Below are 25,622 nucleotides of genomic sequence, written 5' to 3' on the forward strand. Positions count from 1 at the left end.
TTTGACTTGTGCTTTACTGGTTAATCTGGTTTGAGTCTGTTCTGGTGATCAATCCACAGTTTCAGCAGTTCTCTAACTGTGGGACATATCAAAACTGTCTTGAGGAAATTGATCATCTTTTTTTTAAATGTCCCCTTATTAATTTTGGTTAAATCTGTCAAAATTATTCACTTCAAAAACTGAATCAGAGATTGCATTAACATTGTGTGATAATTGCATTTTTTCTCATTATAATTATAATTTAGAATATATAGAGAATGTAATTATTTTATTGGCAAAATATATTCATACTGTAAATGTAAATGTGCGGTAACACTTTATTTTGTTGGTCCCTTTTGAACATTCACTGAATATAAGTAACTTTGCAACTACTACAACTTATTTTACTAACCCTAACCCCACTCTACTAATACTGTATACTAATCTCTACTAATACTCTAATAATACTGTAATGAGAGCTAGTGGACATGTAAGTGTAATGTTACTTATAGTCAACAGAATGTGTTAAAAAGACCATCAAAAGTGAAACTAAATTTTCCTCAACGATCCCTAAATTTAAGTTTTCTTCCTGGCCTCAACTACTTAAAGCTCCACTATGTGATTTTTGATTTTGACCACAAGAGGGCGCAGTTTCCAACAATAACAAAGGCGAAGCTTGATGACGCTATGAAGGAGGTGACGATGTGAGATGTCGTTTTTAATGCGTTTTCACCATCTAGCGATGTATCTAAATGAAATTAATGAATCATGATCACGGATGAGGTAATTTATTCGTTTTTGTATTACCTGTATGTCTGATCGTATTATTTTATGGCATCATAATTAATGAACTGCAAGGAATGTGAAATGTTATGCTATATTATCCCGTTACAACATACAGCTATTTGTCAAGGTTAATGTTGTGCAGTTTTACGTTTTTATGGTTAATGCCGTGTTGTTTAACGTGTTCAAACCAATATCTAAAAGTAAATTTGAACGAACATTTGCAAGTAATGACTAAATATATTGTTTTAACATCATATCCGATTGTATTTAATTGTACTGCCATAATCTCGGTCACCACACGTGATAAAAAGCCTTACCAAAGTACAAAGAGCAATATAACTTTGTTTATAAGTGCTATTATTGACAGTTGCATGTCTTACCTGTCTACAATACACTCGCGAGAGCAGATCGTCTCTGTCAAGTCCAAGATTGTCGCGCAGCTCTCTCCCTCTCGAAAACGCCTGCCGATATTTATCCGGGTTTTATTCCTCCGTTTGTCACACAGTCTGCGTGTATCAGAATATGGACGCTTTCGTTTTGTTGGCACTTCATTTCTTTTCCGGGACGGCCAGTTATTTATAATCGGAATTTCTCTGAAATAAAAAATCTTTGGAGACTTTTGTAATATTGTAAGTACACAACTGGAGGAAATATATCACACTGTGCAACTTATTTTCGGAAATTTTATTACAAAATTCCTACATATTGGAGCTTTAATTAGGACATTACAATTTATAAACAATTAGAAAAGTCTCACAATTTTGTAATTGAAAAATCAATAAATCGCTAAAAAAACATTCATACATTAAAAAAAACCCAATGCTAGGCTACTCTTGAAAAAAGACTAATTAATTAAAAAGTTATTAAGGATTTTTGTAGTGCAAAATAAATAAATCGGTTCACTACTCAATGTTGTCACACTGCGTTACAATGAGCCTCTACTGGAACTATGCGATTATATTCTATAGGCCTAGTTGTATGAATTAATAATAATGGAAGGGGGATGCAAAGGCACTTTACATTAATTATATTGAGAAACTTGAAGAAAAGTTGAATAAAGACTGAGAGTCAATGTTCCGAAATTATTAATTGATTAATTGTGAGTACTTTTGTCATATTTCACTTTCAAAAAGTATACACTGTATTACTATAAAGTATACACATAATTGTACTAGATGTGTGAAATTAATGTGTGAAAAAAAAAAAAATACTCTGAACCACAAGTGGATTTACACAAACTGAGAAAGTCAAAAAGTGTTAGGTTGTGTAAGGCCCGTGAAATTGGTCCAATCTGCCGGTCCGCCAATACACAGGGAAGGTTATCACGTGTTCTGTCCTTACTCGTGCAAAGTATTGGTTGGTTAAATTTACAATACATTTAGTTATGTATTCTCTCATTAATTCATCTGACTCCATAAATGAAAGGGTTTAATAATATCTGTGCCTCACTAAAAGTGATGTACACACTTAAACACACACTGAACCCTGAGACAGAGAAGAAGAAAACAAACTCCTACAGCCTGAAGATTGATTCAGTGTCTGATGGAGGCCAGTACTGGTGTAGAGCTGGAAGAGGGAAACCAGTCTATTACACACAATACAGTGATGCACTGTGGGTAAATGTTAAAGGAGTTTCTGCTTCAGTGTCTCTGGTCATCAAGCCCAGCAGAAGTCAACACTTCTCATCCGACTCTCTCTCTCTGAGCTGTGAGGATCACAGTAACTCTGCTGGATGGACAGTGAGAAGATACACAGACAAACACACACAAACTTGTGCAAATCAAACAGGATCTGGATGTGTAATGGACTCTCTCAGCACATCTGACACTGGAGTGTACTGGTGTGAGTCTGAATCTGGAGAGAAACGGCATCCTCGAAACATCACTGTACATGGTGAGTCCAATCACTCTTACAACTATATAACATAATAAATAACAATCTGTTCAGATTAAAAATTATTATAATTGAGAATTCAGTCATGTGATTATGCATTAAACTAACTGAAAATATCATATTTTTAACCCCCAGCACATTGAATATCAACTCTATAATAAAATAAAATACACTACATTGTCATTAAGTATTGGATTATATAATAACCCTTATATTTTATAATAACACTTTTCTATGTGAATATAATGTAATTTTCAGTCATATGATTATGCATAAACTAACTGAATATCAGAATATCAAGAATATCAATATAGTGAATATCAAGATTTAAACTCTATAATAAAATACAATATTCAGAAGTTTGGGATTGGTATTTTTGTTTTGGAAATATGTTTGTTCACCAGGGCTGGTATTTATTTGATCAAAAATGCATGCAAACGTTCATTTTCCAGTGTTAGTAGATATGAAATATTACAATAAAACTAAAATTCTATGTGAATATATTGTAAAGTGTGATTTATTCAAAGCTGAATGTTCAGCATCATTACTCCAGTCTTCAGTGTCACATGATCCTTCAGAAATCAGTCTATTATGATGATTTGCTTCTCAAGAAACATTTATGATTATTATCAATGTTGAAAAAAAAATGTTGTGGGAAACGTGATGCTTTTTTCTTTGATGAAAAGAAAGTTTGAAGAACAGCATTTATTTGAAATATAAATCTTTTGTAACATAAATGTCTTTTTTGATCAATGCGTCACATTTGATCATGAATCCTTGAATAAAAGTTTCTCAGATTAAAGGTAGTGAATATTTTGACCCTCCAGATCTTATTAATAACTGAAGTATGGCTCTGATTAACACAGCCTGTGTCGTCACTACATCTGTTGATGTGTTTCTTGTGTTTGTAGACGGTGAGGTGATTCTGGAGAGTTCTGTTGATCCTGTGATTGAGGGAGAGACTCTGACTCTACACTGTTTACATCGATCTACAAACTCCCCGATCCTCAGCGCTGATTTCTATAAAGACGGATCACTGATCCAGGATCAGACGACAGGAGAGATGAGCATCACTACTGTCTCAAAGTCACATGAGGGTTTCTACTACTGTAAAACAGAGAGAGGACAGTCACTCCACAGCTGGATCTCAGTCAGAGGTTATTTTATTCATGAGCATCTGATGAGATACGCCACACTATTCATATATATGAGTCTCTGTCTCTTATTTCTGCTGGAGACAATCAGGTGTTGACAAATACAAAGTTCTGTCATGAAACTCTAGATGGCGCTGGCGGACCGGTCTTTAACTCAGTCTGCAATCACATCATCCTCTATGATGACAGTTGTTCATGACAGAACTGTGTTTGTTTTACATAGCTAAGTTGAACTATCAAAAGCTACCACATGCAAAATATGCTGAAATATAGTGAAATCAACACCTAATAAAAAAACATCACACAATTCAATGAAATTAAAAGTTCCTTCAAAATATCTTTTATTTTCCACACAAGACAGAAATTGAAACAGGGTTGAACAACATGAAGGTCAGTAAATTGGCAGAATATATATTTGTGAATGAACTCTTCCTTTAACACAGAGCTGTAAGAGGGGAATGGTGGTTGAATAATATGAGCTTTTATATTCACTCACAAACTTTGGGTTCCTGGAGAAACTTTCTGAAAGCCCTTCAGAGCTCTGTAATGTTGCTCAATAATGTTCTTGTGTTTCTGTTTTCCAGTGTCTCGTTCAGCTCAGATTTCTGTCCTCAAAATCCTCAGTTCTCTTCTGGCCGCTTCTCCGTATCTGCTAGCAACAGTCGTGCTGCTTTACAAATGTTACAGAGCGAGAGGTAACACTTCTCTCTCTCTCTCCCTCTCTCTCTCCCCCTCTCCCTCTCCGTCTCTCTCTCTGTCTCTCTCTCTCTCTCTCTCTCTCTCTCTCTCTCTCTCTCTCTGTCTCTCTCTCTCTCTCTCTCTCTCTCTCTCTCTCTCTCTCTCTCTCTCACTGAATGAATGATTTGTGTGTATTTCAGTCTCATCTGCTGAAGACCAGAGTCAGTACGCCGTAACAGAGGAAGAAACTTCAATCTGATATTAAAGAGTTAATTCTGTCCACATGTGTGAATGTTCTGTCAGCATTTATTTGTCCTTTAACATGGTTTGAAAGTATTTTAGTTCGTTCTTCTTTATATGAGCTTTATATTTGTCATAACCTTGTGTTGTTAGTCTGTTAGTGAAAGCTTGACAATGATACTGTTGCTTGTTCTAGTTCGCTTGTTTGAGTAATTACATAACATAGTTTTATTCTGTATCAAATATTCTGTATAAATGAAGAACTGTTGAAATTATTAAGTGTTTATTAGAGGTGTTTTTCTTGGCTTTTCACATTTATAAACCATCATCTAATTCAAAAACTATGTTTTAATGTTTCAGTCATAATTGAATAATAAATATTTATATATTTAGTGTCTGTAATTAAATCATTTGTAAGCATTTCCTCACTCAAATTATTTGTTGACAGTTTCCCTTTAAAGAACCTCTGGGACAAAGAAAATAAATGTATTTGACAGCAGTTTATAACAGACTCAAACACTCAGAAAGAGTTGAACCAATACTTGCCTCTGATCAAGACTATAATCAAATTACTTTGTTAATTTATTTAGATTTTTTTGGCTTGACTAAGAGACTAAAAGAGAAGCTTTGGGTAAAATTATAGTAATTATTATAATTTTTTTATCCTTTATTTATCCAGGTAAACTGTTTGAGAACCACTTCTCATGTACAAACATGACCTGGCCAAGAGGCTACAGGAATACATAGAAACATGTTTTACAACTATACATAGTCATACACACATGACACATAGAACAAACAATTGAATTAAAAAGGCTAGACAACTAAGAAAAAAATAAAGTGTCAATGGTTTCATTATGAAGCTCATAATAAATGTTACTCACAGTGGAAATCTGATCTGTGGTTTGTGTTTGGTGGAGGAAGATGTGAATGTTGACATGATCATGTGTGTAAATCCCAGCATTACTGGAGCACAAGTTTCACATCATCATCATCATCATCATCATCATCATCTGTCTACATTATAGGGTCAAAATATCCCCACAAAGATGTCAATATCCGAAATCCTTGTCCTTCTGGGGAATTTTTTTTCTTTTCTTTTTTTCTTCAGAAAACAGCTTATAAATCAGACTTTTGTTTTTTGAAAATGTAAAAATGCAGACAGTTTTCTGTGATACGTAAGGTTAGTCTATAGGGGGTAGAATACACAGTTTGTTTGTACAGTATAAAAATCATTATGTCTATGGAAAGTCCCCATAAAACATAAAACAATAACATTGCTTGGTCTGTTGAAGGATGTTGGTCTTGATGAAATGAGAGGCCTGTTGATCAAATCATCCCAGGCTCATCAGCTGGACTGAAAGAAGTTTCAGTGCTCTTAGGACACTGAAAACATGGCTCAGAGCAATGGTCACAAGTGACACTTGACAGTATTGCTGTGTGTCGTGTCCAACAGGACAAACTGGACAGTATTGATGTGAAACGTATGCCAACAGTTAATTTCTGTAAATGATTAGTTCACTTAGTTAAAAATGAAAATTCTGTCATCATTTACTCACTCTCGAGTTGTTTCAAACCATTTTATTTCTCCTGCTGAACACAAAAGAATATATTTTGAAGAATGTTGATAACCAGACAGTTGATGGTAGCCATTGACTTCCATAGTATTTTTTTTTTCCTACTATGGAAGTCAATGGGGTCCATCCACTGTCTGGTTATCGACATTCTTCAAAATATATTCTTTTGTGTTCATCAGAAGAAATAAATTCATACAGGATTGAAACAGTTTGAGGGTGAGTAAATGATTTTCATTTTTGGGTGAACTATATCCCTTTAATGAAAGATGCAGACATGTGTTTGGCTTCTTCAAAAAGCAAGGAACAAGACAGTATTGCACTATTGCATTGCACTATGAGCGGAGTAAAGTCAAGTCTCTGTTAAACTGCCACCATGTCTTTATTAGTTATTTGCAACATTACAGAATTAATTAATTTACATATAGTTAAGGTCAATATAGACTAAAAACCTTAATACATTATCCTATTAATTTCCTGATTCCTCCACTTATTTAGCTTATTTATTTAGAAAATTAATTTTCTATGGGCATATACGGCTGAAACAGGTAGCCTAGTGCATCATCCCACATTTTTCAACATCAACATTTTAATATAATTATAGTCAAATATGGCCTTTAGAAAAATGTGTTTTTTTGAGGAGCTGGGGTAGTGCTCTATAAAGGCCCCTGTGGCGCGGCCTAAGCTTTTGTCCTTAATGGCATTTTTTTCCTTACATTACTTTTACTTTTATACTTTAAGTAGTTTTGAAACCAGTACTTTTATACTTTTACTTGAGTAAAAAGCTTGAGTTGATACTTCAACTTCTACAGAAGTCTTTTTAAACCCTAGTATCTATACTTCTACTTGAGTAATGAATGTGAATACTTTTGACACCTCTGGTTATTAATACATAAAATGAAAGAGTCATTAAAAGGCTTGCTACCATGGTCCTTGGTTTGTGCCACTTTTGTTCAGTTTCTGTGCAGCTGAACACTGGGGGAACTGACGTAAGCCTCAGCTGGGAGTAGTGCGCCGTCTGGTACAGTAGAGCTGCCACATGACTGCACAAGGCTGTACCTGCCACACAGGTACACTGGCACCTCAGTAACTCCACCGGCTTTGAATCCCTCAGCACAATCTGTTACAACAACAAATATTTGTTAGAAAAATGTACCAGCTACAACTGCAATTAAAGAGAGACAGCTTTTTACACAATAAATTTGTGAACTTCTGTTAGTGAACTTTAAAATGTGTAAAGTGATACAGGGATTGTTACAATTTATTTAGCTTATAGTTGACCATGTCATATATAATAGATCATGATTAATCTCACTTTACTCATTTTAAAATAGCAGTGCAGAATAAGTAATGAAGAAACTATGAGAACTCTTAACAAAATATAGCTTCTGTGGGAGTCATTAATTTTGCATTCTTTCTTGCACACTGTATTCATATTTCACATGATATCTCAGGTACCATATGATTCAGTGCAATATGGTGGTGTTTATCTGGATCTAATTCACAGCAATGATATGACTCACAGAAACTTTATTTTGACAAAAAAAGGAACCTGTTTCTTCTGAACCTGAACTGAACCTGCACTGAACCTGCAGAATGACTTTCCCTTACACTCAGACAGTGAGGCTTCTGGCTTTTCCTCATAGATCTGAAGCACTCAGACCTAATCGTGACCTCTCCTGACTCCTTGTTTGAAACTGTGATTAACATAGAGATTAGGGTATTGCATTTCAGAAACACAAAATATTCATGACGTTAACCTATCACTCTGCTAACATTATTAACGTTGCTTCCTCACTGTGATAACTTTGGCTAGTAAAGAGCCAAGGAGCTAACGTTAGCATGTATAATTTTTTTTGTAAACAAAACAGGCTTGTTAACTTACCTTCGTAGTTGTTTATATAGCTGGACACATACAATTTAAAACCTTTGTCCTTTTTTGATGTTGGTGTCTTCGATGTGGCCTGGATGATCCGATGTACATCGTTAGCCGTCATACTCGGCAGGTCCTGAAGCGATCGCGTAAAAAACGACATGGCTGCGGCAAACGTTAACGTGAACCGGAAGTACTAAAGCTGGCTGAAGAGTCCGGAAGCATCAGAACGGAAGTGCGCGGCATTTAGCCTATTCATTGGCTAAAGAGGCTGTGTTCTAGTTTTTATGTCCTTCTCTTGATAACTTCTCTCCGTCTCAGATGTACATCATTGCTAACGTTACACCAGTGTCCTTTACTGGCAGAGTAAAGTTAGTTCCACTGACTGAATTATTTGTTTTGATCACCATTCAATTGGTCTATATGCATGCTTCATCAAAATAATGCAGTCATCAACATTAAACAGCATGTAAATCAAAACTGCCTAAGGTTGCTGAATGATATGTCAATCCAGGACGAGCTACAGGACTGTTAAGCTTTGGGTTGTTGATGAACTCGATCTACAACATCTGTGTTTTGATCAACGTTCTGAATCCCATCTGGACAAAAGTCTCTGGTCTAAAGTCAATGGTGCAATATCTTTTTTTTCATTTAATGGGTGCATTAGTAATATGCACCTATAGGCGGGTCCACAACGTGCGTACACCCTGCTTATTACACACACTCTGCTTATTACACACACAGGGATGCGCAGTTGCACACAAACATGCCAAATATATATAAAAAAAGGATTAAAATATAAAAGGTTAATTTTGTGTACATATGGTGGAATCCAGCTTGTCACGTAGATGATCTGCTTGAGCTTTAACCTCTCACACACACACACACACACGCACACACACACACACACACACACACACACACACACACACACACACACACACACAAGCAGATCCGTTTGCGCTCTGGAGACGCATTCAGTATCAAATTCCTCCATGTAAATAACGGATCCACGATGGTGCAAGCGCAACTGGCATTTAAAGGGAATGGGAGAAGAGACTCCGATTGGTTTATTGCACGTAAAGCCCAAAACACACCCATTACTCATTTCACAAGTTCACACTTACAAATAAGTTAGATAGAATAAATGGTATGCATATTTGGCGTGCTGTCCGGATAGAGGGCTCCGAGCTCGGATATTGGGCCCAAACCCAGAGTACTGCCCCAAAATTTGCAAACTAACGCGGGACAGCCACCAGAAATGATGTTGATCCCCCAAAACTTTGCAGTGTGCAAAGCTGAAGTTGTGCCTATCGTATAGAGGGAATTTGGTCACTGGATCAGGAGGGTTTCTTGCATCATGGGAATAGTTTTTTGATGGCCGTGGCGTCAGAAGGGTGAGAACATCACTGCTGCGGAAGTTGAGGAAGTTTCCAGAGAAACTGAGCTCCTGCGGGAGCGGAAGGGACATCTCTGCTGTGGTGCTGGAATTGAATAGCCTCTACTTTAGTGGTTTGAGTTGGAAAATATAGCTTGTGGATTTGAGTGGGAGAACGAGCTGGAGCTGAAGTTTATCTGATAAGTGTTTATTGAGCTTCTTTGATGTGGAAGCGGTTGGATCGGATGTAATTCTTGAAATCTTCTGATGACCAGCGACCAAGCGTTTGAATTTGGTGCTGGGAGAGGCCTTTTTGCACGGCTGTGGTTGCTGCTTCTATCGGAATGAATGACTGGAGAAGTGGTCAGTGTTGAAGATTTTATTATTTAGAAAATAAGTAATTCAGCTGGTTTTTGTACACTATTATTTCCTTGTCTATGAGTGACTTTTGCTTGACTTTAGAACCTGAGAGCTGTGTTGTTGCAGCAGATAATTCTATTTCAGTAAAGTCACATGGTACAAACTATTTTTCAAAATAATCTATAGAATGCATTACCATATTTGGGAGAAGGATGTAGGTATATACGTTTGCAGGAGGGTCTTTCTGGAGGGTCTTTTCTGCAGAGGGACACTCGGCTTTGTTTTTTTAATAAAGTCAAATTTTTTCTGATATCAAATATCTTTGAAGTCATTCCCCTGAAAATAATTAAACCACAACATCAGCTGGAATACCGGATTTAATTAAGATATTGTTAAGGATTTTTTGAAACCAAAAACAAGTGACAGGGCGGTTGGAGTCATCGACGAAGAGTGGGTCAGCCTGTACGTTTCTTAAATATAGATAGGCTGAGAGGGTTTTAATACGGCTGAATTGGTGCAGGCAGATTAAAGATGTAAATCAAATGGCCTTTTTTCATTTTGTCTGTCTTTGTTTAATGAGGTAAGAGATGGTGTCGCCGTCTAGCACTGAAAGATCTGTCATTCTGGGGTGGATTTTTTGGATTGAAGCTGGATGTGATGGTGAGTTCTGAACATCTGAGAAAACCAAAGAAAGCCAGTATGAACATAGTGTCAAGAATGCGTGCTGTATTGATGGAGTAGTATCGAGTATCCTTGTATTAAGGAGGTCTAGCGTTATGGGTTTCCTGGTGTCCTGGCAGGTGGGTTGGGTTCTTTGGATGCCTTTGATGAGAAGAGATGTTTGTGAATTTGCTATTTCAGAAGATGGTGAGCCGAAAATAAGTTTATGGAAGAACTGTATTCCACTTAGGTAGCCCTTAATGGAGCTGGCTTGGAGGTTTAAAGCCATTTAAATAAGATATGAATGAAGTAATGGTGAGGAGAGAGAAATCGGGAAAAGGCAGACTGTAAGTGAGGTGGAATGACTTAAAACATCTCAATGTTGTCAAATATGATTGTAAGGTTTGGGGCAAGACAGCTTGAAGAATGTAGTTGAGGGAGGCGTCATGGAGCGTTTTCAGTGGGTGGTTTATGGGAATATCATCTCTGAATAACGAGGTACTGGGGTTGGGAATGAGTCCGCCTCTGGTGCCAATAGCTTGAATTTCTGATAGGATCTGTGATCTGATATTGTTGGCTACTGGGGTTGGTTCCAAGGCTGTAGCATTTGGTGGGATGGGCATCGGTGTTGCGGAGTATAGAGAGAACGGCGTTTTTGCTTGTGGGGCAGTGTTAAGAGGAAGCTGGGCCGGGACCGAAGCCGCTAGCGGAGGCAGACTCACGCTCAGATTGGCCCCTGAAGCCTCGGAAGGAACAGGGTAGTTAGAGAAAGAGGGAAATTGGTGGAAATAGGACATCTGGGCCTGCACCGATAGCGGAGGCAGCCTCACGCTAGGATCTGATGGTGGGGCTGCAGGCCACGGACAAGGGAGAGGATTAGAGAAAGCTTGAGGAAGTGGTTGTGGTGGCTGGGCACGTGCCACTAGCGGAGTCATACTCCTTGTATCGAGGGGGGCTGAAATAGCCGATGGATGCTCCATGCTGGGGAAAGCTGCGGTTCGTAGCTGGGTGGAAGGAAGAGGAGAGAGAGGCCTAGCAGCCGGAGAATCTAGGGTGCGGCCCAAGCTTTCTGAAGGCCTGCGACCGCGGCCTTGTGCTCGAGGGAGGCTCGGTCTAGCGAGGTGGGGAATTTTTTGAGTGTGTGAAGATGGGGCTTTGTGGCTTGTGCTTGAGTTGTTGGCGATCTTGGATGGAGAAGTTGATTTTGGAGATGAAAAGGTTGGTTGAAGGGAGACATACAAGTCGTACAGTTGAGCTTTTGTCAATCTCCTAGAAAAATGGACATCTGCGTTGATGAGCGCTTGTCCTAGACTTACTACTGTCCATTTCTCTATTGCAGGAATCATTGGGTGGGCTGAGGTATAAGAGGATGCTGGAGGTGCTGGTGGGTGTCTTGCTGGAGGAGGTGAGGGTAAGACTCAGCGTCGTGGTGTACGGGAAGTGGCCCGAATAGTGGCTCCGGGGATTCCTCGACGATGTCCAGTGGAGCGGGGGTGCTCCTGACATCGGTGGACTGAGGTGTAGAATCCTGGGAGAGAAGAGACTCGTCATCAGACGGGAAGAGCTGAATCTCTGACATCTCGTGGCAATTTCGTAGGACCAAATGCTGAAAAACTCGAGGAACATTGGTGAGTCAAATGAGTATAAATGTCTCCACTCGTGCTGATTGGATAGACATGTTGATTACTGATTGTTGAGAGCTGGTTGGAATGATGTGATAATTGGATCAATTATTTGAATGTGCTCCTCCCGAACTTTGTCTACTTAATTTGTAGTTTACTAAGAGTATACTTAAAAGTGTACTTTGATAAAATAAAAAATGTGCTGCTAGTATGATAGTAGCCATCTGTCCCTAGCAGTATTGAAAACTTACCAGTATACTTCTAGTGCATTTATATTACTATAATAAGTATTCTTACTACTACATAAAGTATTCTTAAAAATATTATTTGAATTTGAAGTATACTTATTTTTATAAGGGGCTGCTTTAAATAGCTCTGAATGTATTATAGAAATAATAATAAATGTTGATGTACATAAGAACAGTATCTGTGCACAATAATGTACAGCGGTGGAACCTATTGCAGTGATCTGAGGACAGAGAAATGTGGTTAATTATTGTCAGAATCATACGTTGCAGTTTGTCTTTTGTATTATCAGATAAGCTACATATTATAAATAAACAAAGGTTCAAAGTTTCATAATAAAATATATTATACTGCTTCAAAACACCTATAAATGCTTTCATTTTCATCCAGGGTCCAAAGTCAAACCTCAAGCAGAGATACATGAGATATAAAATGCAGTTTCTTTATAAGGAAATGCACGATGTTGAAAGTAAACTGTGAGAATGATAGTCAGACTCTCATTGATGTAAGTCATGCGATGAAATCAAATAAAACCAGTGACTGAAAACATCTCACAAATCTCCTAACAAATTCTTCCTCAGTGGAAAATTGATCTAGGATGCTTTAAATGATGAGTCTATATACTGTATCATAATGAACAATATCACAATAATGCAATGTATTGAATTTACGGAAGGACGTTGATTGGTGTGGCAATACATTCGTTCTAATTCAGTGACTTCAGAGAAAAAAGCTGTATCATTATAATCATAATCATACACACACACATATATATATATATATATATATATATATATATATATATATATATATATATATATATATATATATATATATATATATATATATATATATATATATATATATAACATGATATAGCCTACATATATAATATGATAAAGGCAATATAACACATTCTGTTGATCTGAAATTTCCCTTTGGACCCAATCACAACTGTCCTGATGAAGAGAGTCATGATAGTGAGTGTGCTATAGTTTAATTGCAGTAGATCATTAACCAACTGTAGCATTGACTCACAGGAAAGGAGAGAGCAGTAACTATTTCCTTAGAGATTGCTCAGACACACGCAGATATCACTGGACATAAGTCTACATTACTGACAATATACTGTTAGAAAACGGATGGAAATCTATTAGAATCGGTCATCATGTCATCTGCTTTTATTCTCCAGGTAAGATGATTTATTTTCTCTTTGGGAATACTTTTTTGTATACGAGACACAAAAGGCCATACATTATTATTTGTATTTCTTTTTGTGTCATAATCATTACTAAAAGGGTTTTTTTTTAATGAAGATAATATGATGTCATAAAGAATCCCAAGCGCAGGGAAAGATTTGGGAAATTGTACATAAGATTGTAAGCGTAAATTAAATTTGCATTCGAAAGAGAAGATTTGTAAAGGTGTAAATTGCCTTTCAAGTGTAAGAAAAATATTCGCAGCATTTTACTGTTATTTGTACAGTTGCGTCTTTCTTTTAGCTGTGCTTCCAGTTTTGGCACGAATCACGAATTACGACTCATTGTGTTTTGCAAGCGTGAAGAGGAGGGTCGAGTCCTTCTTCTTTATGTAGCCAATCAAATAAGCTTCACGCTGACTCTAAATTTACTGCTGAAATTTGTAATTTGTTGCTGAAATAGTACTTTTAACCACCAAATTTAGCCTATTTCCCTTCCACAACGAAAAACACAGCGTCTCCACGAAATGGCGGCACCGGCAAAGCGTTTTAGGAAGGCGTGGCCTTAACTTTTTATAAAGAATATCTCTTTAGGTTTGACACTTTGAGCTTTGTAACTGGCTCAAACATGTTATGGGCACTATGAAATATGTTAAAAAAAATATTTTAATTTCATAATTATAGTTATGAATTTTGTTTATTTATTTATTTATATATTTTTTTAATACCAAATAGCCTACTGTTTTCGTTTCTTTTTTTGTTTTCTTGATTCCATTTTAATGGTTTAATCAAATTTCAATAACCAGTTATTTCAAGTGTAATGATTTAAGCAAAACTTTCTTCAAAGGTTAAACCAAACTTTTATTTTGACGGGTTGCCATGCAGACCTTTGAGTCTCTCTGTGTTTTTATCATAGACATAATAAATACATAGAAACCCTATTGGCCGCTTTGGACCGTTGCTGATATTATATAGAGATATATGATGCCTATGGTTGCTGCGATACGTCAACGCGTCCGCCATTTTGCTGACGGCAAGACTGCGCTGCAATTAAATGCAAGTAAACGAGTGAGCTGCGGTTTTTCTGAATAATAACAACAAAAAAATGAAATGTATCAACCGATTTCAGTGGTTTGTATGTGGTGTACAAAAAGTTATTTAATCTTTAAATTTCTTTAATCTCTAGTTATTTAAAATGTCGATAGTTATAGACTTATAAAATATTTTTTTAAGGACTTGTCAAATGTCTTGTCTACGGAGCCCCTGAGGGGACCTGTAGAAAAAAAAATATATATATAGGACTTTCGCGTGCGCACGAGAAACTTTCGGTTTGCATTATAGCGTCATTAATACAAATGTGGAAATATGGATGATGTATATATCATTTATGTTGTTGTTTGACGTTTTGAAGTGTAGGCTATATTTTAGCAAAAATCTCAAGCAAGGTGCTATTAAAGACAAGACTTAGAGGCATATTTTAGTCACAATTCAAATAATTGTATTAACTTTGAATATAGGCCTACTTTTAATAAACTTTGTATTTGTATGTGTATTGATAAAAAATAAACAACAGGCTAATAATATTCTGCTATTGAGATGAAGGAAACATTTTTTTAAAGAAGTAAAGTTCACAAGATTGCTATTTATCTTGATCATAGCCTACTGTTCATACCGTCATCAGCTCTTCCTCAGTTCCGCACTGCAGAATAAAATAGTCATCCTCTGCTGCAGTTGTACGGATTCTTAACGCATTTATTGCAACTACATTTCATATTTTTCTCATCAAACAACCAGATTAACGAATGGTTCGACACAACCCGTACCGAAGAGCCTAGACAGGTCTTTCTTCTGTATAGATATACTATATTCAGGGTAAATGACGACTGTTTGTCTACCATGGTCGCCCTCGTCCAGTAAGTTTTAAATAATAATAATAATAATAATAATAAATTAAGATATAAATCAATATAATTCGTTGTAAATTAAATATTTTAAACAATAGCTACAAAAAGGTAATAATTGACTGTATAGTCCTAACGTTCATGCATGAACTGTCATTCAGACTTACTGTCTAACAACCAGAGAACAGAGAACATCAGAGATATTAAAATACATACTCTTCTGCGTTTTATGATGTAGGCCTTTTTTTATTAAAAATGTATTAGCCTAGAATTTATAAGGATGCGCGCTTGTGTCATGTTGAGAGGGAAACATGCATTATATTATTAGGCTAGTCTATTCAGAAATAGTGTAAAAGACCTGTAAATAAAATGCAACATTAACATTATAAACACTATAACATATAGGCTATTGGTATTTTACTTCCCCATAGCCAAATCCTTAAATGAATGGAATCAGAAAACAACAAGAAATGAAAAATAAGTAACCACTTATAATAATAATAATAATAATAATAATAATAATAATAATAAATACATAGTAGTCTATAAAAATAGCCCATTGTGCCCTTTATTGTGCCCATTGTGCCCTATACAGGGGCTTCCCTCTCAACATGACTGAGCGTGCCACGCACAAGCGCGCATCCTTGAGATTTAAATTATAGGCCGATACATTTTAATAAAAAAAGGCCTACATCATAAAACTCTGAAGAGTATGTATTTTAATATCTCTGATGTTCTCTGTTCTCTGGTTGTTAGACAGTAAGTCTGAATGACAGTTCATGCATGAACGTTAGGACTATACAGTCAATTATTACCTTTTTGTAGCAATTGTTTAAAATATTGAATTTACAACGAATTATATTTATTTATATCTTAATTTATTATTATTATTATTATTATTATTATTATTATTATTTAAAACTTACTGGACGAGGGCGACCATGGTAGACAGTCGTCATTTACCCTGAATACAGTATATCTATACAGAAGAAAGACCTGTAGGCTCTTCGGTACGGGTTGTGTCGAACCATTCGTTAATCTGGTTGTTTGATGAGAAAAATATGAAATGTAGTTGCAATAAATGCTCTAAGAATCCGTACAACTGCAGCAGAGGATGACTATTTTATTCTGCAGTGCGGAACTGAGGAAGAGCTGATGACGGTATGAACAGTATGATCAAGATAAATAGCAATCTTGTGAACTTTACTTCTTTTAAAAAAAAAATGTTTCCTTCATCTCAATAGCAGAATATTATTAGCCTGTTGTTTATGTTATCAATACACATACAAATACAAAGTTTATTAAAAGTAGGCCTATATTCAAAGTTAATACAATTATTTGAATTGTGACTAAAATATGCCTCTAAGTATTGTCTTTAATAGCACCTTGCTTGAGAGATTTTTGCTAAAATATACACTTCAAAACGTCAAACAACAACATAAATGATATATACATCATCCATATTTCCACATTTGTATTAATGACGCTATAACGCAAACCGAAAGTTTCTCGTGCGGTAAAGTCCTAGCCTATATATATTTTTTTTTTTCACAGGTCCCCTCAGGGGCTCCGTACTTGTCAGGCTTGTCATGTATTTGGCTTTTAATTCTTGGATAAGAATTGTGAAGACCCCCATACTGATATATAATTTAATTTTCACGTTAAATTAAATAAACTTTTCTTATTGTGGAAAAAGCATTTTCAGTCATTGACCCGATTTTAGAAATAACAAAGATAATATATGGATCCTTTATGGTAATAGGCCTACATATGATATGGTACAACTACAGTGCAATGCAAATAGTAAATATAATATAAAGAGAGAAGTAATAGTAAATAGTTTAGTGTATAGTCAATAAAATAAACAAACAGTACAGCAAATAAAATAGTAATGAATAGTATAATTATTTAATATCATAAGTACAATAATAATATTTTGATAATAGCATATAGTTTATGTATAATACTATAATAATAGCAATAGAGTATGAAATATAAATTAAACAATATAGACAAGAAAAAATAAGTTAAATAGTGACTGCTGGTACAATAATTTAACAGCATAACTATAATAGATTGATAATCACAAGTGGTATAATATTATAATAACAATAATAAGAAGAAGAACAGCAAATATAATGTAATATCAATTGCAGAATAATATAGACAATATGAAAAAAAAAGAAACATTATAATATTCATTATTAAACTGACATTTAACAAAAATCGATTTGTTTCATTTTATTTTATGTAGGCCTACATACAGTGAAGAGAATTTATATAAAACTAATTCATATATTTTAAAATATTCTTACATAGGCTAACATTATATAAAATAAAATTACACAACCTTGTCTCTTTTTGTTAAATTTCAGTTTTATTGATCAGTAATAGCCATTATAACATTATAAGTAGACTAAAAGGTATAAGAAGCTATACAAGTCAAGAAATAAAGTAAATGATTCAGTTAAACATTTAGTCACACATATAGCAGGCTACAACGTTAAAGTTAGATATACACAATGTTTAACCACTAGACCATCAGAGCCAGCAGCAAACGTCAGAAGCACTAACCGAGGAAAGGCTGTTCCAGGCGGTGAACATGAGCGCTGAGCGCCTTCTGATCGTCTGGATCTCACAACTTTTTGTTCAAATTTTAAATAGGTGCTATATTTATAAATAAACCACAGATTTGAGCTTTAAACAACTACATTGTTGACTGAAAAACTCTTAAAACTACATTTTGTGGCACAATAACAGTAGTATTTTTAAATTTTGCGGCCTTTCTCCTCTGAAAATAAAAATAGTAAATGATATAGTGACTAGTACCCGAAACGAGCACTTGTCATCGTTTTTTAAGAAAATATAGATGAATATTTAGATTTCAGGAAATTTACTTTATAACATCAAATATAATGTAAGCTAAAACTATAATATAAATCATGTGAACTCATGTTTCAACTTTTACAGCCAAGTTAACTATATACCGACATCGCTAGCTATTTAAGTCTGACTGACTCCGTTGGCCAACTAATGTTACTATTACTAATTATATCATGACCAAATACAACCAGAAACAAATCTTCAGTCTTGCTTGTGAAAGGTAATTCCCTGAGACCTGTTTTCAATTGTGTGGTGATTTGTACAGCCGACAGCCCCAAGCAGCACACGAAGCAGGTCAATAGGGCATCTATGTATTTATTATGTATGTGTTTTTTTATGATATGACGATCGTTTTTCTCAAATGATGAAGTTCATGCATTCATGTCCTAGGCTGAAAACAAGGCTGTGTGTGTGTGTGCGTGTGTGCGTGTGTGCGTGCGTGTGTGTGTGTGTGTGTGTGTGTGTGTGTGTGTGTGTGTGTGTGTTAAAAAAAACAACAAGAAGAAATCACCGTCACTTACTGATCCAGCATCAGTGATACTTAGCAGGCGTATGTCCGATTTGAGATTTAGAAATGCTTGGTTCTGTAGCTAATGTAGAGCTTAGCTTCTGAAAAGCTATTTGATTCAGCGACACTACAACTACACTAGAGAAATGTAAACTAGTAACGTCACTACTTGTAGCAACGCTACTGCCCAACACTGCTTAAGAGACAGTAAATTTTTTTTTTGTTTGTTTGTTTTTTTAAGAAGGATCAACTTCACAATGACTCTGACTGCAGTGATGACAGCGGTGCTTCAGATCACAGTAAAGACCGTCCTATTAATTTTAAATGTGAGTCTGTAAATTACCACATTATTATTTTGTAATCACAGAAATCGAATGTCATGAATAAAATTAAAATAAGTCAAAAGTTATTTATTTTGTCTGTTATTCATTATTAAAATCTTTGAAAATGCTTACTATCAAATACAGGTGATGGGAATCGACCAGAGGGGAAGCGGTAAGATCTTCTTCCTGAATCTGTGTTAGCCACATAAATAACATAAACTTGTTGTCGAATCAGCAAAAAAATAATAAACATCATACAAGATAAAGGATTGTGAAATGTTTAGCACTGAACTGGTCCAAAAGGCTGTTCTGTCAATCGGGCCAACACTCTTATACTGACCACGAGCCAATAACAATCCTTTATCAACCCCTATTATAATAACTGAGTAATTATGACTGATTAAAATCATAACATATAAATTCTAAATCAATTCTCTCTTGTGTAGATCACGTCATGATGCCGAACTAGTGAGTCCAGGTCCTCCAGCACTTTACCGTCTGAACACTGAAAGAAAATATCTTGATGAGACTGAGATAAAGGTCAGACAGTGGACATATGGAAGAAGAGACAGAAACAAGCAGAACAAAGTCATCCTGATGGTGGGAGAAACCGGCTCTGGGAAAACCACCATGATCAACACCATGATCAACTACTTACTGGGAGTGAAGTTTGAGGATCAAGAGTTTTATCAAATCACAGAAGAAGAAGAACATCACGATCAGTCACAATCCCAGACGTCTGAGATCACTGTTTATGAGGCGTTTGCTGAAGAAAACCCAACATCTCTGACCATCATTGACACTCCAGGATACGGACACACTGAAGGATATAAGAAAGACAGAGAGATTGATGAGTATCTGACCAGATTATTTTCAGATAAGGATGATGGGATTGGTTATATTGATGCAGTGTGTTTTGTGATGAAGGCGTCTCAGAATCGTCTCTCTGGAAAAGAGCTTTACATATTTCACTCAGTTCTGTCTCTGTTTGGTAGAGATATAGAGAACAACATAGTGTTTCTACTCACACACTCAGATGGAGGACCTCCAACAGATGCTCTCAATGCCATTAACACTGCAGAAATACCCTGCAGAAGAGATGAAGACAACGAACCTGTTCACTTCTTATTCAACAACCGACAGAAAGAAGAAAGAGACAAACAGTATTATAATCTCTACAGATCAGCCTGGGGAATGGGAGACGAAAGCATGAACGACTTCTTCAAACTCCTGGAAGAAGAGAACAGAAAAAGTGTTCAGGTGACATTAGATGTTCTGAAAGAGCGAAGACGACTTGAGGCCTGTGTCTCTAATCTGAGGAAGAGAATCTTTGAGAAGGAGTTAAAAACTGATGAATTGACTCAGATTCAGGAAGCTCTCAGACAGAACAGAGACGAGATCAAGAAATTTGAAAACTTTGAGTTTACAATCGAGAGAGTCATTAATCTATTTTTGAAGTGACTTCCCCCTGATCTCTCTCTCTCTCTCTCTCTCTCTCTCTCTCTCTCTCTCTCTCTCTCTCTGATTATAAATAGTGATTTTAAAATTCAGACAGAATGTACCAACATTATTGAAGTATTAATTTCTGCATTTGAGTACCAATAGCTGAATTGATTTTACAGTTTAATCATAAAAACTTATTCTGGTGTTCCATTTTAATCTGGTGACAACATCAACAATTTGTTTGTTATGGTCTTTAAAAAATCTTACAAAAGTACAGAATTAAATGCTTTTCATGACCTGTTTAATAATAATAAAAAATAAAAATGTCAGTGAATCTTCTTACCAATGCTTTTCTTCAACAGTTGCAGACACTTTCAGAGATGGGGAGCAAACAGTTAGTTCTAAAAGATCATGGTTACGAACTAGTGAGTGAACAAGACAAGATGATGCTGGTGAAAAATGAAGGTGGTGATCAGTTTGTCATTAAAAAGCTGAATGCTAACCAGGTAAGATGGATACTTTGTTTCTAATGAATTTAAAGACTGAAATTCTGATACACACAGTCTGTGTCTGTTTTTAGGATGCCGTATCAAACTTTCTCCAAAAGCTCAATCATCCACACATCGTCCATCACAAGGAAATCATCAGAGGTTAAAAGAAACTTTAAAAGTCACACTTTGTTAACACATCTTAATCTACATCCAGAGCTATACAGTATTCTATGGAAGTAAAATAATGTCAAATGTTTTTGAAACAAAAAGCCTGTTGAATTGCACTATACTTGAAAAAAAATAGGCATTGCATTAACCATGCTTGCATTTTAATGCATTGTATTTTTAGGGCTTGCATTTTTATGGGCTGAAATTCAACATGGTTGAATATTTAAGCTGTGAATATTTCAATTAAAAACATTTCAAACACATTTTCATTATTAAAAATTCAATAATCCATATTCACCTTTCATATTTCACTTCCAAAATATTCAAACTGTTTAAAAATACAACCTATAATATCCAACAGGCAATTTTCGGTCCATTTTATTTCGCTTTGCAAATTCGCTTCCACAAATTCAGTGGTTCAAATTCGACAGTAAATTCAACGGAACTGCAGGAAAAGCAGTAGATTACCGAGCATACTCTTCATCTGCTGTTAGTCGACCTCACCAGCAGGTGGTGCAAAAGCGCGTGTTGTTGACGAAGACCAGCAACAGTTAGAGCAAGTCATTCATTCATTTAACTCATTTACAGTAATGTAAGTGTATTTGTGATTATTATGACGGCTGTTTTATGTTAAATTCAGTGCCTTCACGGTTACTTTCCCTGTGTAGCCTACAAGCATCTTTCTCTACCGTGAACGAGATTATAATGTTATTCCCCGATGCGGATGTACAGATCCAATTTTACATTTTTGAGGTTGACATATATTTCTCTTGGTTGTTTAGTTGCCTTAACTTTATATTGTGGCAATGTGCTGCATGCAGGCTATTAGGGTTTCCCTCAATACTTAAGGATTCCCCTGCTGGACATATAAAATGCTTAACGTAGCTTAATGGACTAATTAAGTGATATAAAAGACCAAACTCGCAGGCAAGCAGATGGACTCAGAATAATGCGCAAAGTTTAATGCTGAGTGTTTCCCAGTGATAGACTGGCATAAAGTTGGCTTGACGTTGGACATTCGCACATTTAGGGACCATCTCTATAGTGTGTACCACTTTGGTATACACGTTTCTAACTTCAGCATTTGAATAGAACGACAGTCATAAAACCAACTGTAAAGTGTTCATGTAGTGTCAGGCATACTGCGCACCCTTTGGATTTTTGATATTTATTCAAATAAATTAAAGTTTGCTATTGAAGTTAGAAACGTGTATGCCAATGTTTTATGCAACTTTTGAGACGGTCCCTAAATGTGCGAATGTCCAATGTCAAGCCAATTTTACATTTATTAGGCTAAATTTAGTCATTTATTTAGCAGACGCTTTTATCCAAAGCGATTTACAGTTAAACTAACAATAGGAGGACAACAATATGCAAGTGCTATGACTCTTCCCAGTTTAAGCTAATGCAATACACGTAGGCATACTGTAGAGAGAGAGAGAGAGAGAGAGAGAGAGAGAGAGAGAGAGAGAGAGAGAGAGAGAGAAAAGAGAAGAGAAAGTGTTAGTATTGATCAAGTGTTGATTTTATGCCAGTATATCACGAAACGCTCTGCATGAAACTTTGCGCGTTACGTTCGTATTCTTAGTCGATCTAGCCTATATAGTAGCCTACAACCTACATCCCCAATAAGGTGCGAGTTTGGTCTTTTATATCACTGTATTAGTCCATCAACTAAGCGTTTTGTCCCGACAGAAAGGGAATCCTCGAGCGTGATTGAGGGAAACCGATTATAATCCTGTTCATGTAGAGAAAGCTGATGACATGTAGGCTACACAGGGAAAGTAACAATGAAGTTATTGAATGAAACATAAACACAGCTTTTGTGTCTTTATCATCTTTTCCGCATAGGCTACTGACACAGATAATCATTTTCATTTTATGAATGAATGGCTTGCTCTAACTGTTGCTGGTCTTCGTCAACAACACGCGCTTTTGCACCCCCTGCTGGTGAGATAGACTAACAGCAGATGAAGAGTATGCTCGGCAATCTACTGCTTTTCCTGCAGTTCCGTTGAATTTACTGTCGAATTTGAACCACTGAATTTGTGGAAGCGAATTTGCAAAGCGAAATAAAATGGACCGAAAATCGCCTGTTGAATATTATAGGTTGTATTTTTAAACAGTTTGAATATTTTGGAAGTGAAATATGAAAGGTGAATATGGATTATTGAATTTTTAATAATGAAAATGTGTTTGAAATGTTTTTAATTGAAATATTCACAGCTTAAATATTCAACCATGTTGAATTTCAGCCCATAAAAATGCAAGCCCTAAAAATACAATGCATTAAAATGCAAGCATGGTTAATGCAATGCCTATTTTTTTTCAAGTAGTGCAATTCAACAGGCTTTTTGTTTCAAAAACATTTGACATTATTTTACTTCCATAGTATTCACAATTAGGTGTAGATATTAATAAATATCTTTAAAGCACACTGTGATGAATGAATCTGTTTTCAGATCGTGACTGCTTGTACCTTTTACTGGAGCACTGTGAGGGTGGAGATCTCGCAGAGAAAACAAAACTTTCATTGCAGGAAACAGTTGTATATTCTGAGGTATGTTTGTAGATTTACAGATGGTGAAATTTAACCCATTACCATGATTTAGAGAACTAACTGTTAAACTAACGGTTTTCCCCATTTTCCCCCTAAATTAAAGCATTTATCTACAAATTTAACATGTTATCTGTAAATATGAACTAATATTGGGATTTTGTTGCAGTGTTTGTGTGTTGTGGTTGTTTTCTATATTCTGTTTTTCTTATTGGAATCTTTAAAGTCTTCAACTAATCCAAAGTCAGTCGGACTGAGGTGGAAAATGAAACTCGGGTTGACGTCGAAACGCTCCAACGTCAGACAGATGTTGAATTTTAGCACGGCACTGCAAAAAAGGGTAAAATGCATGGCAACACATTACATCTCTCAAGATCTCAGTAGAGGAGGATTAAACAACTCCACAAACAGCATTACCAGCTTCACTTATTACTGATTAGACTGACTTTATTTCTGTCTGAAGTCCACATAAGTTCTTACTGAGAATTAACAGAGATTTTGTTGTTGATGTTTTGTTGAAAATAATACTTTGGTTTTGGTATGAGAGTGTGCTGAGTATGAGTCCAGTCCTTGATGAGTGTGGTAATAAGGTGTAGAGAGTGAAGAGTTTGTGAATGGTGAATGTGTGGAAGTTGAGGGAGAGCTTGGTGAAGCCGTGACAGTAATTAGGAAGGAACATGCTTAACAACAACAACAAAAAAAAAGGAATCCATTACTGCCATAAACGTTTATGTAAAACACTGAATATGATTTGTTTTTGTTATTAGTTATGTTAAAATATTTGTTATGTATTATTACATAACAACAATACATACGTATAACAATATTTGTTATACGTATGTATGTATATATGTATATGTTGGTATTTCTCCATAGCCTTAAAAATACAGAACTACTGCAATTCTATTTTCCACATTTTTAATTTCACATTTTTCACGTATTTCATGTTTCTAGATTCTGGACTGGACTGTGACGATCTGCATGGCATTAAAGCACCTTCATGATCAACAGATTCTACATAAAAACCTGCAGCCCAAGGTATAAATGCAATACAGTTAAAGTTGGCATGAAATGAAATTTCCTAAATGCATGTTTATATATTAACACGGATTTAGAAAATAGAGGTGAATTTTCATCTACAGATCTTCTTGTGTATATAATTTCATGCATACATTTGTTTTTAAATAATTTTGTTTAATTAATCACAGTCTTTAATCAGATTGTCATTTTTATTATTTCAAACTAATATTGCAGCTATAACAAACTCAATGTGTGTTTTCTTATGGCAGAGCATATTTTTCTCTGCATGTGGAACCATTCGCCTTGGAGAGTTTGGAGAGATTCGTGAATGGTACTGAATGTGCTCCTTTGATTTAAGACATGACTTGTACGTTAAATAACACGTAATAAAATAAATAGTCCATTGTGATCTGAACCATGTATTTCTGTTTTTGTCAGGTCCAATAATGCACAGACAGCAGAAACTGAAGCTCTCTCATACGTTGCACCTGAGAATTTGAGTGGCAACCCTTATGATGAGAAATCGTAATAACATATTAAATTATCAATGTTTATATTATTATTATTATTATTATTATATATTTTCCATGAATGAACACTGATAATGTAACCTTCGCTTTTTCGCAGGGAAATTTGGAGTCTGGGATGTGTCATCTATGAGATGTGGATGCGGAAGTGTGCGGTAAG

General features: G+C 35.7%; 1 protein-coding gene across 1 annotated transcript; it reads left to right on the top strand.

Annotated features, from left to right (window-relative positions):
* Nucleotides 1-18,598: 18,598 nt before the first annotated feature.
* LOC308685839 (uncharacterized protein) lies at nt 18,599-25,273 on the top strand (the record flags this gene model as incomplete). Its single annotated transcript, XM_081357886.1, has 7 exons — nt 18,599-18,645; nt 19,703-20,693; nt 21,062-21,205; nt 21,280-21,349; nt 23,821-23,918; nt 24,870-24,953; nt 25,205-25,273. The coding sequence occupies 7 exons, from the start codon at nt 18,599-18,601 to the stop codon at nt 25,271-25,273; spliced, it is 1,503 nt and encodes a 500-aa protein (XP_081214012.1).
* Nucleotides 25,274-25,622: the final 349 nt, after the last annotated feature.

The sequence above is a fragment of the Scardinius erythrophthalmus genome (genome assembly GCF_964197995.2).
Source record: "Scardinius erythrophthalmus genome assembly, chromosome: 2".
NCBI classification, from domain to species: Eukaryota; Metazoa; Chordata; class Actinopteri; order Cypriniformes; family Leuciscidae; genus Scardinius; species Scardinius erythrophthalmus.